The 16,323-nt window shown below is 48.7% G+C and overlaps 1 protein-coding gene across 2 annotated transcripts in view; it reads left to right on the forward strand.

The window, feature by feature from the left end:
- The window catches only part of arhgap10 (Rho GTPase activating protein 10), a 263,126-nt gene that overhangs the window by 200,431 nt on the left and 46,372 nt on the right, over nucleotides 1–16,323 (forward strand). For both annotated transcript variants that reach the window (XM_038791966.1, XM_038791965.1), the window contains exon 19: nucleotides 12,981–13,128. In XM_038791966.1, the coding sequence (XP_038647894.1) occupies nucleotides 12,981–13,128 (148 nt within the window). The remainder of the gene's footprint in view (nucleotides 1–12,980; nucleotides 13,129–16,323) is intronic.

The raw sequence follows: 16,323 nt of genomic DNA on the forward strand, positions 1-16,323 counted from the left end.
GCGAGTTGGGTTGCGGGCGCGTTGGGTTGCGGGCGCGTTGGGTTGCGGGCGCGTTGGGTTGCGGGCGCGTTGGGTTGCGGGCGCATTGGGTTGCGGGTGCGTTGGGTTGCGGGTGCGTTGAGTTGCGGGCTCGTTGGGTGCGGGCGCGTTGGGTTGCGGGCGCGTTGGGTTGCGGGCGCGTTGGGTTGCGGGCGTGTTGGGTTGCGGGCGCGTTGGCTTGCAGGCGCGTTGGCTTGCGGGCGCGTTGGGTTGCAGGCGTGGTGGATTGCTGGCACGTTGGGTTGCAGGTACGTTGGCTTGCAGGCGCGTTGGCTTGCAGGCGCGTTGGCTTGCATGTCTGAGGGCCATCCCTGGAACATTAATTCTGCTCCTGCAGCTGCCTCTCCATTCTGTCAATGGAGGAGGCTGTGCGCTAGGTGGTCAGGTTCAACTCATGTTCCACGTGGTCATGGCATGCATGCCCTCATGGATCTGTGCCAGGTTTCCTGGCACATGCCGCTGGACATACCGCATCTGCCTCCTGAAGGAGGTCTCTGGGGACTTGGCATCTGCAATTGTTCGAATTAAGCTGCCTCAGCCTCCCTCACAACTTTGGCCACCTTCAGTGAGCAGCGTCTTCTAAATTTAAAGCCCTCCCCGACTGGATCCTCATTGGACCTGGTTCCCAACTCGTTCCCACCCCTGTTCAGTGCGAGTCCAACTGGCAGATGTCTTACATGCTGGCCTTAATTGGCCGTCCAGTGTAATGTCGCGTTAACTATGTGATCTCGGCGGGAGCAGGTTTCACATTCGCTTGTGCCCGCACCAACTTTAGCCATGCCCCAAAGGTAACGTTCAGGCCATGGAATTCAATTGTGTTCTGATCACTTTTTCCCCAGACGACCTTTTACAATGAGATTACTAATCAACCTTGCCTCATTAGAAAATGGCAAATCTAAAATAGCTTTATAGTTGATTCCACAAGGTTTTGTTCCAGGCACCTATTGTATTTTGGCCTGTATAGAATGAACTACTTGCTGCTTGATATACCTGTTAATATAACAATGGTAATATGTTTATATCCTCGTTAGACACTGTAATAAAAGCATTACAATTAAGCATTCTTCGCCTCTTTAGCTGCATGCCGGTTTAAACATTTTCAGTAGAGCAGTCTCCCAGGCAAATTGATCCGCTTTGAATGATATCAGGAAATTAATCTTTATTGTAACAAGTTACGATGTTACAGTGAATTGTCTTTAAATGGTGTCTTACATTGCATTAGACTGTTGTCAATTCTATGCAATAAACTGCATTAATTCCTAATTATTATCCACTCCAGCTCTTCAGGGGGATATGTTAAGAAGAATTTCATAAACCCAAACACGTACACTGTGTACTTCTAGTTCGTGGAAGGTGCATATAATCAGCTCAGCGGCATTATGATCATTAGTCTCTCTTAAGCCTTGTATTGTCCGTGCATTTATGACATTTTGTACAGACAATTGAGACCACAAGTAACAAAACCAATTGATCATTGTAAAAGCAATCTAGGAACATAGGAACAGGAGTAGGCCATTCAGCCCCTCGAGCCTGCCCCGCCATTCAACGAGACCATGCCTAACGTGTGATCTAACTCCATAATCCTGCCGTTGGTCCATATCTATGCTTCACAAAAATCTCTCTATCTCAGATTTGAAATTAACATGTGTTCTAACTGGAACTGCTGTTTGTGGGAGAGAGGTCCAAACCTCTACCACCTTTATTTTAATTTTCATGGAATCATTATGATACTTGAGTGGATTCATTACTTTAACCTTTATTAATGTGGAATCAACATGCCCTTAAGAGTGTGATGGCTTAAGTAACGACTTAAGTTGACTGGAATGTAATTGCAAAGTTGTAAACTTGAGATAGAATATAATTCAGATATGCAAGCAGGAGGACCGTTTAAGAATGCACCATTTGGACTTCCGGTGGCGGCTATGAAGGAGTAAGTCGCGCATTTGGTGGCTCCCGCTCAGGTCGGACTTTTGGACCTTTTCCCCCAATTTTTTACCGGACTTGATATGAAAAATCAATGATAGAGTCAATTGTGTACTGGGTTCCCACATTAACGCATGGAGAGGAGGGCGATAAGTGTTCGCAAAGGCAGAAACAGACGGACAGAGAAGGCTTGGGCTGAAGCTGCACTGGGAGACAGCATGGCGGAGGACCAGACCTTTGGCTTGTCGACCCAGTGGTCAGCATAGCAGCTGATGTAAGTTATCCAGGAGGGCTTCGCCAAGCAGAAGCAGGACTGCTTGGACCCAATTAAAGAGTCAATTGTGCGGCTGGAGCTCAGATTGGATGCCCAAGATCGGGCGATCCAGAAAGTAGAGAAGTCGCTGGCTGACCAGAAGGAACATCAAACTGCGGTGGAGTTGGAGGTGGGGATGCTGAAAGACCAGCAGAAAAGGCTCCTGGAGAAGGTGGAGAACCGAGAGAATAGGTCCCATCGGCAGAACGTGAGAATCGTTGGGCTCCCGGAGGGGTCCGAAGGAGCGGACGCTGGGGCATACATAGCGGGCATATTCGAGAAACTGCTGGGGGTTGGGGCATTCTCCCCACCCTTGGGAGGTGGACAGGGCTCGCAGAGCGCTCGCGAGGAAGCCGCCAATGGGAGACCCCCCTCCCCCCAATTGTAATGGTGATGAGTTTCCACAGGTATTTGGATAAGGAGCGTATTTTACAGTGGGCCAAGCAGACACGGAGCTGTAAATGGGAGAGCAGTATCCTGCGGATCTATCACGACCCGAGTGCAGGTGGCCATGAGAAGAGCGGGGTAGCCAGAACAGGTCGATCCTTTTAAAGAAAAAGGTGAAGTTCGGACTGTCTCTGGGTCACGTATGAGGAGCAACATTTTTATTTTGAGTCGCCTGAGGAAGCAATGGACTTTGCGAAAAGGAAAGGACTGGTGACAGACTGGAAGTTTTGAACATTGCTGCAATGTTCCTGTTTTAAAAAGTTTCTTGTTTTTCGTTTTGTGGACGCTACTTGTAATGCCTTCTGTATTGATTTGGGGCCAGTTGCAGAGCTGAGTGAGTTAAAGTTTACATTTGCACTGTTGGGAGATGGAGGTGTGCTTACATTTGCACTGTTGGGAGATGGAGGTGTGTTTACATTTGCACTGTTGGGAGATGGAGGTGTGTTTACATTTGCACTGTTGGGAGATGGAGGTGTGTTTACATTTGCACTGTTGGGAGATGGAGGTGTGTTTACATTTGCATTGTTGGGAGATGGAGGTGTGTTTACATTTGCACTGTTGGGAGATGGAGGTGTGTTTACATTTGCACTGTTGGGAGATGGAGGTGTGTTTACATTTGCACTGTTGGGAGATGGAGGTGTGTTTACATTTGCACTGTTGGGAGATGGAGGTGTGTTTACATTTGCACTGTTGGGAGATGGAGGTGTGTTTACATTTGCACTGTTGGGAGATGGAGGTGTGTTTACATTTGCACTGTTGGGAGATGGAGGTGTGTTTACATTTGCACTGTTGGGAGATGGAGGTGTGTTTACATTTGCACTGTTGGGAGATGGAGGTGTGTTTACATTTGCACTGTTGGGAGATGGAGGTGTGTTTACATTTGCATTGTTGGGAGATGGAGGTGTGTTTACATTTGCATTGTTGGGAGATGGAGGTGTGTTTACATTTGCACTGTTGGGAGATGGAGGTGTGTTTACATTTGCACTGTTGGGAGATGGAGGTGTGTTTACATTTGCACTGTTGGGAGATGGAGGTGTGTTTACATTTGCATTGTTGGGAGATGGAGGTGTGTTTACATTTGCACTGTTGGGAGATGGAGGTGTGTTTACATTTGCACTGTTGGGAGATGGAGGTGTGTTACATTTGCACTGTTGGGAGATGGAGGTGTGTTTACATTTGCACTGTTGGGAGATGGAGGTGTGTTTACATTTGCACTGTTGGGAGATGGAGGTGTGTTTGTTTTGATGTTGGATCTCTTGGTTGATCTTTTCTTTGTTTCGCGGGTTTTTTTTCTGTCGGACAATTGTGTTGGGATTGTTTGTCATCTGAATATGTATGTATGAGGGGGGGGGGGTGTGGAAGGAACAATAGGTGGGATAATGTCTGGCGCCAGGGGTTGGGGGCACCAAGCTAGCTGGGCGGGCTGGCTCCCGGAAGCGTAGTGGGGGGTGAGCAGATGTTAGGCTTATCAAAGGGGTTGATTGCTTTGTGCTGTTACTAGGGGGGGGGGGGGCAAAATGTTCTGCTGATGAGGGAGGGACTGTTGCTGAGGCACAGAGAGGAGGTCGGGGGTGGAGGCAGCCTGGGGTCGGGCCTGTGGGGGCCCAAGAAAGGTGATGGCTGATCGGCGAAGGGGGGGGGGGGGGCGAGATGAGCCCCCCAACTAGGCTGATCACCTGGAATGTACGAGGGCTAAATGGGCCGGCCAAGCGGGCACGCGTAGTCGCGCATTTGAGAGGACTGAAGGCGGACGTGGTAATGCTGCAGAAGACACAGCTTAGAGTAGCTGACCAGATTAGCTTAAGGAAAGGTTGTGTCAGACAGGTTTTTCACTCGGGACTGGACTCGAAGACTAGAGGGGTCGCGATCCTGATCAACAAGCAGGTGGTGTTTGAGGCGGGAAGAATAGTTTCGGGTGTGGGAGGCCAGTACGTTATGGTCAGTGGGAAATTGGCGGGGGTGCAGGTGGTACAAGTAAATGTGTATGCACCAAATTGGGACAATGTGGAGTTTATAAAGAGGATGCTGGGGAAGGTACCAGACCTGGATTCGCAAAAGTTGGTCATGGGCGGGGACTTCAACACAGTTATTGACCCTGCTTTAGACCGGTCAAGCTCAAAAACGGGCAGGGTGCCAGCAGTGGCAAAGGAACTAAAAGGGTTCATGGAGCAGGTGGGGGGGTGGACCCATGGAGATTTGGGCAGCCAAGGGTGAAGGAATTCTCCTTCTACTCACACATGCATAAAGTGTACTCCTGGATTCTTTATTCTGAACAGGGCTTTACTTATGGGGGTGGTGGACACGGGGTATTCGGTGATCACAATCTCGGATCATGCCCCGCACTGGGTTGACCTACGGGTTAGTAAGGACAGTAACCAGTGCCTGCACTGGAGGCTGAACGTGGAACTTTTAGCTGACGAAGGGGTATGCGAGCGGCTGGGAAATGTATTCAGAACTAGTTTTGGGGTACGGGAGATTGAGAGTATAGAGGTCAGGAGCACAGATTTGACTTCGCAGGAGGGTGCCAGTGTTCAGGTAGGTGGTTTGAAGTGTGTCTACTTCAATGCCAGGAGTATACGAAATAAGGTAGGGGAACTGGCAGCATGGGTTGGTACCTGGGACTTCGATGTTGTGGCCATTTCAGAGACATGGATAGAGCAGGGACAGGAATGGTTGTTGCAGGTTCCGGGGTTTAGGTGTTTTAGTAAGCTCAGAGAAGGGGGCAAAAGAGGGGGAGGTGTGGCGCTGCTAGTCAAGGACAGTATTACGGTGGGGGAAAGGATGCTAGATGGGGACTCTTCTTCTGAGGTAGTATGGGCTGAGGTTAGAAACAGGAAAGGAGAGGTCACCCTGTTGGGAGTTTTCTATAGGCCACCTAATAGTTCTAGGGATGTAGAGGAAAGGATGGCGAAGATGATTCTGGAAAAGAGCGAAAGTAACAGGGTAGTTGTTATGGGAGACTTTAACTTTCCAAATATTGACTGGAAAAGATATAGTTCGAGTACATTAGATGGGTCGTTCTTTGTACAATGTGTGCAGGAGGGTTTCCTGACACAATATGTTGACAGGCCAACAAGAGGCGAGGCCACATTGGATTTGGTTTTGGGTAATGAACCAGGCCAGGTGTTAGATCTGGAGGTAGGTGAGCACTTTGGAAACAGTGACCACAATTCGGTGACCTTTACGTTAGTGATGGAAAGGGATAAGTATACCCCGCAGGGCAAGAGTTATAGCTGGGGGAAGGGCAATTATGATGCCATTAGACATGACTTAGGATGTGTAGGTTGGAGAAGTAGGCTGCAAGGGTTGGGCACACTGGATATGTGGAGCTTGTTCAAGGAACACCTATTGCATATTCTTGATAAGTACGTACCAGTCAGGCAGGGAAGAAGGGGTCGAGCGAGGGAACTGTGGTTTACCAAAGAAGTGGAATCTCTTGTTAAGAGGAAGAAGGAGGCCTATGTGAAGATGAGGCGTGAAGTTTCAGTTGGGGCGCTTGATAGTTACAAGGAAGCGAGGAAGGATCTAAAGAGAGGGCTAAGACGAGCAAGGAGGGGACATGAGAAGTCTTTGGCAGGTAGGATCAAGGAAAACCCAAAAGCTTTCTATAGGTATGTCAGGAATAAAGAATGACTAGGGTAAGAGTAGGGCCAGTCAAGGACAGTGGTGGGAAGTTGTGTGTGGAGGCTGAGGAGATAAGCGAGATACTAAATGAATACTTTTCGTCAGTATTCACTCAGGAAAAAGATAATGTTGTGGAGGAGAATGCTGAGACCCAGGCTATTAGAATAGATGGCATTGAGGTGCGTAGGGAAGAAGTGTTGGCAATTCTGGACAAGGTGAAAATAGATAAGTCCCCGGGGCCTGATGGGATTTATCCTAGGATTCTCTGGGAAGCCAGGGAAGAGATTGCTGAGCCTTTGGCTTTGATTTTTAGGTCATCATTGGCTACAGGAATAGTGCCAGAGGACTGGAGGATAGCAAATGTGGTCCCTTTGTTCAAGAAGGACAGTAGAGATAACCCCGGTAACTATAGGCCGGTGAGCCTCACGTCTGTTGTGGGTAAAGTCTTGGAGAGGATTATAAGAGATACGATTTATAATCATCTAGATAGGAATAATATGATTAGGGATAGTCAGCATGATTTTGTGAAGGGTAGGTCATGCCTCACAAATCTTATCGAGTTCTTTGAGAAGGTGACTGAACAGGTAGACGAGGGTAGAGCAGTTGATGTGGTGTATATGGATTTCAGTAAAGCGTTTGATAAGGTTCCCCACGGTCGTCTATTGCAGAAAATACGGAGGCTGGGGATTGAGGGTGATTTAGAGATGTGGATCAGAAATTGGCTAGTTGAAAGAAGACAGAGGGTGGTGGTTGATGGCAAATATTCAGAATGGAGTTCAGTTACGAGTGGCGTACCACAAGGATCTGTTCTGGGGCCGTTGCTGTTTGTCATTTTTATAAATGACCTAGAGGAGGGCACAGAAGGTTGGGTGAGTAAATTTGCAGACGACACTAAAGTTGGTGGAGTTGTAGACAGTGTGGAAGGATGTTGCAGGTTACAGAGGGACATAGATAAGCTGCAGAGCTGGGCTGAGAGGTGGCAAATGGAGTTCAATGTGCAGAAGTGTGAGGTGATTCACTTTGGAAAGAATAACAGGAATGCGGAATATTTGGCTAATGGTAAAATTCTTAGCAGTGTGGATGAGCAGAGGGATCTCGGTGTCCATGTACATAGATCCCTGAAAGTTGCCACCCAGGTTGATAGGGTTGTGAAGAAGGCCTATGGTGTGTTGGCCTTTATTGGTAGAGGGATTGAGTTCCGGAGCCATGAGGTCATGTTGCAGTTGTACAAAACTCTTGTACGGCCGCATTTGGAGTATTGCGTACAGTTCTGGTCGCCTCATTATAGGAAGGATGTGGAAGCTTTGGAACGGGTGCAGAGGAAATTTACCAGGATGTTGCCTGGTATGGAGGGAAAATCTTATGAGGAAAGGCTGATGGACTTGGGGTTGTTTTCGTTAGAGAGAAGAAGGTTAAGAGGTGACTTAATAGAGGCATACAAAATGATCAGAGGGTTAGATAGGGTGGACAGTGAGAGCCTTCTCCCACGGATGGAGGTGGCTAGCACGAGGGGACATAGCCTTAAATTGAGGGGTAATAGATATAGGACAGACGTCAGAGGTAGGTTTTTTACGCAAAGAGTGGTGAGACCGTGGAATGCCCTACCTGCAACAGTAGTGAACTCGCCAACATTGAGGGCATTTAAAAGTTTATTGGATAAGCATATGGATGATAAAGGCATAGTGTAGGTTAGATGGCCTTTAGTTTTTGACTTCCCATGTCGGTGCAACATCGTTGGCCGAAGGGCCTGTACTGCGCTGTATCGTTCTATGTACCTGGAAGTCAATGACACAGGGGAAATTTCGGCAGCGGTGGACTGTGAAGCATTGAAGGTGGTGGTTAGAGGGGAGCTGATCGCGATACGGGCCCACAGGGAGAAGGTAGACAGGGCAGAGACGGACCAACTGGTAAAGGAGATACTACAGATCAACAGGAGGTATGCAGAGACCCCAGAGGCCGGACTTTTAAGGGAACGGCGGAGGCTACAGGCAGAGTTCGTCTCATTAACCACAGGGAGGGCAGTGGAGCAGCTGAGAAAGGTGATGGGGTGATCTATGAGCATGGAGAGAAGGCCAGCAGAATACTGGCACAGCAGCTTAGAAAGAGGGAGGCAGCCAAGGAGATAGGAAAAGTAAAGGATAGAGATGGGAACCTGGCTGGAGACTCAGCAGGGGTGAATAAGGCATTTAGGAGTTTTATAGTGGGCTGTATGAATCGGAACCCCCAACGGGGCCGGAGGGGATGAGGCACTTCCCAGGGGGGCTGAATTTCCCTAAGGTGGATGGGGAGCTGGTAGAAGGGCTGGCGGCCCCGATTGGGATCGAAGAGATAGCGGAGGGGCTGAAGGCCATGCAATCGGGTAAAGCCCCAGGGACGGATGGGTACGCAGTGGAGTTCTATAAAACGTTCTCTGGGATATTGCGGCCGGTGTTGATGAGGACATTCAATGAGGCAAGGCAGAGAGGGGGGCTTCCCCGGCGATGTCACTGGCCACGGTTTCGCTGATCCTGAAGCGGGACAAGGACCCGGAGTTGTGTCGGTCCTACAGGCCGATATCCCTGTAGAATGTGGACACCAAACTGCTGGCCAAAATTTTGTCCTCTAGGATTAAGGATTGTGTTCCGGATGTTATTGGGGAGGACCAGGCGGGGTTTGTTAAGGGAAAGCAGTTGGTGGCCAATGTAAGAAGGCTATTAAACGCATTCATGATGCCCCTAGAAGGTAGGGAGGTGGAGGTAGTGATCGCAATGGACGCAGAGAAGGCCTTTGATTGAGTAGAATGGGAATATCTGTGGGAGGTACTGGGACGGTTCGGATTTGGGCGGGGCTTTATTGACTGGGTCAGGTTGCTGTATCAGGCTCCTGTGGTGAGCGTACGGACGAATAGGATGACATCGGAGTATTTTAGGCTACATAGGGGGATGAGACAGGGATGCCCCCTCTCCCCATTGTTGTTCGCGTTAACCATAGAGCCATTGGGAATTGCACTGAGAGCTTCAAGGGGCTGGTCCTGGGGCGGGTGGAACACAGAGTCTCACTCTATGTAGACGACCTGCTCCTGTATGTATCGGACCCAGCAGAGGGGATGGAAGAAATCATGAGGATTCTGGGGAATTTGGCCGGTTTTCGGCGATAAATATGGGGAAAAGTGAGATGTTTGCGGTCCAGGCGAGGGGACAGGAGAGGTGATTGGGGGAGCTGCCGTTTAGGTTGGGAGGGGAAACTTTCGATACCTAGGCTTCCAAGTGGCGCGGGAATGGGAACAGTTGCATAAATTAAATCTGGCCCGACTAATGGACCAAACGAAGGACGATTTTCGGAGGTGGGACGCGCTCCCATTGTCACTGGCTGGGAGGATGCAGACTGAGAAGGTGACGGTCCTCCCGAGATTCCTGTTTGTGTTCCTGTGTCTCCCCATCTTTATGCCGCGGTCCTTTTTTAAACGGGTCAACAAAGTTACCACTGGCTTAGTATGGGCGGGCAAGACCCCGCGAGTGAAGAAGGGGATGCTTGAGCGGAGCCGGGGAGAAGGCGGGCTGACACTGCCAAACTTCAGTAACTACTATTGGGCAGCGAATATAGCCATGATCAGGAAGTGGGTGGTGGGGGGAGGGTCGGCATGGGAGTGTGTGGAGGCGGCTTCATGTAAGGGCAACAGCTTAGGAGCGTTGATAACGGCGCCTCTGCCGTTCCCGCCGGCACGGTACTCCAGCAGCCTGGTGGTGGTGGCAGCCCTGAGAGTCTAGGGGCAATGGAGGAGACATGTGGGAGCAGAGGGAGCATCGGTTTGGTCTCCAATCTGTAATAATCACTGGTTTGCTCCGGGAAGGATGGACAGGGGGTTTCAGAGATGGCAGAGAGCAGGGATTGAGAGGATGAGGGATATGTTTATAGAGGGGAGCTTTCCTAGCTTGAGGGAGCTGGAGGAGAAATTTGGCGAGGGGAAACAAATTCAGGTACCTGCAGGTGCGAGACTTCCTACGTAGGCACGTTTCAACCTTACCGCTCCGCCCACTAAGGGGGATACAGGCCAAGGTAGTTTCCAGAGGGTGGGTGGGAGAAGAGAGGGTCTCTGACATTTACAGGGAACTTACGGGGTCAGAGGAGACGCACACTGAGGAGCTGAAGTGCAAGTGGGAAGCGGAGTTGGGAGGAGAGATAGAGGATGGTCTCTGGGCCGACGCGTTGAGTAGGGTCAACGCATCCACAACATGTGCCAGGCTCAGCCTGATACAATTCAAGGTCGTTCACCAGGTTAACATGACAGTGGCCCGGATGAGCAGGTTCTTTGGGGTAGAAGATGGTGTGCGGGAGGCCCAGCGAACCATGTCCACATGCTCTAGACATGCCCAAAGCTTAGGGGATTTTGGCAGGGTTTTGCGGATGTCATATCCACGGTGATGTAAACGAGGGTGTCACCGAGTTCAGAGGTGGTGATCTTCGGGGTTTCGGAAGATTCAGGAATCCAGGAGGAGAAAGAGGCAGACGTTCTGGCCTTTGCTTCCCTGGTAGCCCGGAGACGAATATTATTAGCTTGGAGGGACCCGAAGTCGGAGACCTGGCTATCGGACATGGCTAGCTTTCTCTGTTTGGAGAAAATCAGGTTCGCCTTGAGAGAGTCAATATTAGGGTTCACCCGGAGGTGGCAACCATTCATCGACTTCTTTTCGGAAAATTAATCGTCAGCAGAAAGGGCGGGGGGTTAGTTTAGTTGAGAGTAGGGGGTTAATAAAGGTGGGACCTGTAAGGGAGGAAGATGTCTTTTGCACTATGTTTATAGATTCAGATTCATGTACATTGTTTATGTTGTTGTTGTCGAACCAAAAAAGAACGTCAATAAAATGTTTTTTTTTTAAATGCACCATTTGAAGCTTTATCCAAGTTTAGATTTTGAATCAATTTTTGCACTTCGAGGACTTTCCATACAAATACATATTAATACATATTACTCGGGCAACTAACAGTGCTGCACATCATGGGCTGAATTTGCTGGGCCGGGGGGGGGGGGGGGGGGGGGGCATCACCTTTTATAATAAAAAGTGATCATCTTTATTAGTGTCACAAGTAGGCTTACATTAGCAATGAAGTTACTGTGAAAATTGTTATTGTAGGCTTCAATGAAGTTAATGTGAAAAGCCCCTAGTCACCACATTCCAACGCCTGTTCGGGGAGGCCGGTACAGGAATTGAATCTGTGCTGCTGGCCTTGTTCTGCATTACAAGCCAGCTGTTTAGCCCATTGTGCTAAACCAGCCCCTCGTCAGCAGGCAGGGAAGGTGGAGGATGGCCTTTCTGCCCAGAGTACAATTGTGCCACTTATCTTGCTGCAAGGCCAACATTCATCACTGTCTCCCCTGGCCGGGTGCGATCCCAGCAGTGGCCACTGGGATTGAAGACCAGCGAGTGCTTCGAATGGCCAGATTTCCAGAATTCTATTTTTATTTGAGGTTTACAGCACCCCAACACTTTGCTTTCATTTTGGGTGTTGGAGGTGGGCTCACAGCCCTTAAAAGGGAACCCCCAATAGCAGCTCACTAACTGCAAGATGGATCTGAAATTCCACCGGGACTCCCTCAAAGGCAGATGCGGGGTTGCCCTGGCTTTGCAACATGCAGGTGGGGCCACAGCCACCCAACAAAATCCAGCCCCATAAGCATGGAAATTTACATGATTCGTTTCCAGATATCGCACAGATTATTCTCCCTAATATGACAATAATATGAAATATAACTTATTGCCCGAGCTCCAGAATATGTTTATGCTATGTAAGATTTGATGCATTCGTGGAGGAGATTGTCCCACGGTTGTAATGTCACTGGGCTAGTAAGTCTGATGCTCTGGGTCCATGGCAGCTGGTGGAATTTAAATTAAATTAATAAAGATGCGGAATTGAAAGCAAGTCTCAGAATGACGGCCATGAAACTCTCTTTGATTTGTTGTGAAGACCCAGCTGCTTCATTAATGTGCTTTGGAGTAGGAAATCTGCCACCTTCACCTGCTCTGGCCTAAATGTGACTTCAAAGCCCCCAGTAACGTGGTTGACACTTAACTGCTCTCTGAAATGGCCAAGTAAGCCATTTAGTTCAAGGGCAATTGGGATGGACAACAAATGCCGACCTTGCCCATATTCCATGAAATATTTTTTTTAAATGTGAAACAATTTACTTCTGGGTTAATTGTGCTGGCTTCATTATACTTTATCATTTTCATGTGTACCGAGGTACAATGGAAAGTATTGTTCTGTGTACCGTCCAGACAGATCGTTCCATACATGAAAAAACATAGGCCATGCATAAATACATAATGTAAATACATAGGCACAGGTATATGGAGTGTTTTGCTACTCGGTGGAGAAGATGGGTGAAGAGATCACTTCAGTCCATAAGAGGGTCCTTTAGGAGTCTGGTAACAGCGGGGAAGAAGCTGTTTTTGAATCTGTTAGTGCATGTTCTCAGATTTTTGTACCTCCTGCCCGATGGAAGGAAGTTGGAAGAGAGAATAAGCCGGGTGGGAGGGGTCTTTGATTATGCTTGCCCGCTTTCCCAAGGCAGCGGGAGGTGTAGACAGAGTCAATGGATGGGAGGCAGGTTCGTGTTGCAGGCCTTTGAGCCGAGTCTACTCTTTGTTCATTACAGATATTCAGGACAGTTCCAGATGCAAATGTGAGCCAGTCAGACACCTCATCAATGCCATCCTCAAAAATACCGACCAGGCGGACATTGCATGGCCCACGCCTTTCAAGGCCCATAGCTGTGTACAATGTTTCTGTGGACCTGAATGAAGGTAGGAACAAATTTCCCTTTCAAACATGAAAACATTGCTTTAAAATTTTATTTTGACATTTCAATCTGATATCATCTGATCCATTATCACCTTATTTGGTTAGTGGGAATAAAACAAATGTTGAAACTTATTTTCTTATCCACTCTTGCGCATAACACTCCCCTCACCTCTCCTGCTGCAGAGCTTGATTGAAGCCAGTCCTCAGATTTCAATCTTGGCACTCTGTTCTCAACTGTTTCTTTCACCCTCTGCGGGGGACCACCATGTCTGAACAAAGGTTCCTGTATATTGCTTAGTTCGGTTAAATCCTGCTAGTTTTTTCTTGTGGTCTTGCATTTATGATCAAATGAGTTGAGACTTCAGTCTACTTGAGAGCAGTAGAGCCTGTGAAATGAACAAAACTTCATCACATTAGTCTGGATTAAGTACAATCCCGCCCCTGGATCCTGGATGCCATGAATGGCTATCTTGTGCTAATGTGCGATGTTTCCTTCAGAAAGAAATCCTCATAAGGTTTTGCAACAACATTTTTTTTGGTGCAGGTGCCCAGTTTCAGTCTGGTCAGTCGCTTTGAGATTGCGCTTTGAAAAACTCGTAACAGGTTTCACACATCCAACTACACTTAATAAATCCTGTCATCAGATTTAAATCTGGCTGAGATTCATTTGCAAGCTATGGGCTTGCAGTAGTGGAACAGATGTCTAGAAAAAAAAATCCCTGTTTGGTGATTATTTTGACCTCGCCTATTAATTTAATCTATTTGAGTATTAAAAGGAGCAAAGCGTAAACAGGGTGACAAATTCAACAAATTGTCAGTGCTGACCGTATTGTGTACCATGATTGCAATTTGTAAGCTTGCCATTGCCATTCAAGTAATATGTAAAGAGTTTTACTCCCATCTTCCTATGAAATTTGCCGATCAAGAATCAGGTGAGGTGTGTATTACTTGTTTTATACAGCAGGTTACTATGATTTGAAAGGCACTCCCTGAAAGAGTAATGGAAGCAGATTCAACACTAGCTTTCTAAAGAGAATACTTGAAGGGGAGGGAATTGCAAGAATATGGGGATAGAGCAGGGATTGGGAGTAATTGGGCAGCTCTTTCAAAGAGCAGACATCACCACGATGGGCCAAATGGTCTCCTTTTCTGTCACAGGTTTCTATGATAAGTTCACTATTTGGCCTTTTAAAACAATGTCATTAAAAAAAACTAGTATTTTGAACCATTTTGGAAATTTAATTTAAAAGTAATTTTTTTTTTGGCAAAGGATTTTTATGCAATTGCTGGGATTTTATACTTCTGTTAGCGCCGGGCAGGTTCGATATCCGGACTGCAAAATATAGCGAGAAGACCAAAGACGCCTTTTATGGCTGCATGGAATAGCCGTGCCCCCACCCCCACCACCCTCCTTCCTCAAATCAGTGGCGGGATACATTTCCTACAGATCAGACCCATAAATTGGAATCCTACCCTTCTGAATCAGGGGTGATTTGGTGTTTGACGAGGGAGACTGGGTGGGGGGAAGGGGGAAGCGCTGCATCAAGGCAGGAACATCCTGCTGTAGTGTCGGACAAAAATCTTCACCAAGGTCTCCATATCAGCCGCCACCCGAGCTGTGTTAACCTCGTTGCAGTGGAGTGTCGGCACAATCACCTCAGACATATGGCAGACAGACTGTTCCACGCAGACTTTCAATCTGAGGAGTGTACCAGACATCCCTTCCTGATATCCCTGAGTTTGTCTTTGCCGCTCCAGTAACTGAGGAATGGCTGAGTCCAGAGGCACATCGTCTGACCGGGACTCAGCAGATTTCTGGTCTCCAGGAATCCTCCGAGTGCCAGGATAATGGGATGTCCCTGCCCCCGCCTGCAGTGATAGCCCGTGGCTATGAGAGTGTGACGTGCTCATCAGTTTTTGACCCTAATTCTACTCTCGAACAAGGTCCCACCGAGGTGTGTGTCTGCGCTGGTGGGCGGCGTGGGTGAGCGCTGTGATGGTTCTCTGACATCGGGATCCGTGAATCCCTCCTCTCTGCTGGTTTTAGAATTGAGGACCTGGCTGCTCCCATAGAAAGGAGAGGCCATTAGTGCTTAGTAGGGGCCTGAGAAACAGGTGAGATGACTCTCAGCATTGCTGTCTGATGCAGTGCTTGATCCTCACTAGGTTTGCCGCTGCCGGTTTCATCGTCCGTCCAGGAGCAGTCAATGTCTTCCCCAGCCAGCTGGATGGTTCTGTCCACAAAATTAGTTAGGCCCTTGAGTTCCGGCATTCCTCTGGCTGTCTGGCATTTCTCCTTTGTCGAGCTTGACCAACATGAAGACAGCTGGAGAGGGTGTAAGCAGGACTCGTGCCAGAACATGTTGAGGATGATGAGTGGGACCAGCAAGGTGATGAGGATATGACCTGAAGGGGGGGGGGGGGGGGGGGGGGGTGTGTGTGTGTGTTTTTGTTTCGGGGGAGGAGGGAGGGGATAGCTTACAGGACTTGGCGCCACTTCACTGCTTTGGTCCGCTAGGTGTCGAGGGATCTTCAGGATGATGTGCATGGCATGATGCCGCTTATCGAGCCCCCCTGGTCCTGTGGCCATTTGTCCGCTGAGGGACTGCCCTTCTGGAGTGGCGGTTGGAGGTCGGTGTGAGCGGGTAAAATCACAGTGAGGTCCCATGAAATATCAGGCTGCAGGGGAAAGATTGGAGGAATCTGAGAAGGGCAGACGACCCTCGCACAGTAGGGAGGAAGAATGCAGTCAGAGTGAACCTCTACCCTCAGGCTACCAAGTGCATCATCAGGGCATGAACTATCTGGAAGGGAAAAGCCAATGGTTATGATGGGCAGGACATAAAGTCAAGGTGGGAAGCTTGTCTAATACGCAGTCCATGAGAGCTTGGGGAATGGGGGAGCCATGTAAGGATTTCCCAGTTTTTTTCTTAATTTTTCCAATTAAGGGGCAATTTAGATGGCCAATCTACTTGCCCTGCACATCTTTGGATTGTGGGAACGAGACCCATGCTGACACGGGGAGGATGTGCAAACTCTACATGGACAGTGACCCAGGGCTGGGATCGAACACGGGTCCTCGGTGCCACGAGGCAACAGCGCTAACCACTGTGCCAACGTGCTGCTCTACCCTGACCCTTGACGAGTCAATTGTGCCAATTTAGTTAGTCCTGCAATCCTTGCGTGAACCACTGATT

The sequence above is a fragment of the Scyliorhinus canicula genome, chromosome 3 (genome assembly GCF_902713615.1).
Source record: "Scyliorhinus canicula chromosome 3, sScyCan1.1, whole genome shotgun sequence".
NCBI classification, from domain to species: domain Eukaryota; kingdom Metazoa; phylum Chordata; class Chondrichthyes; order Carcharhiniformes; family Scyliorhinidae; genus Scyliorhinus; species Scyliorhinus canicula.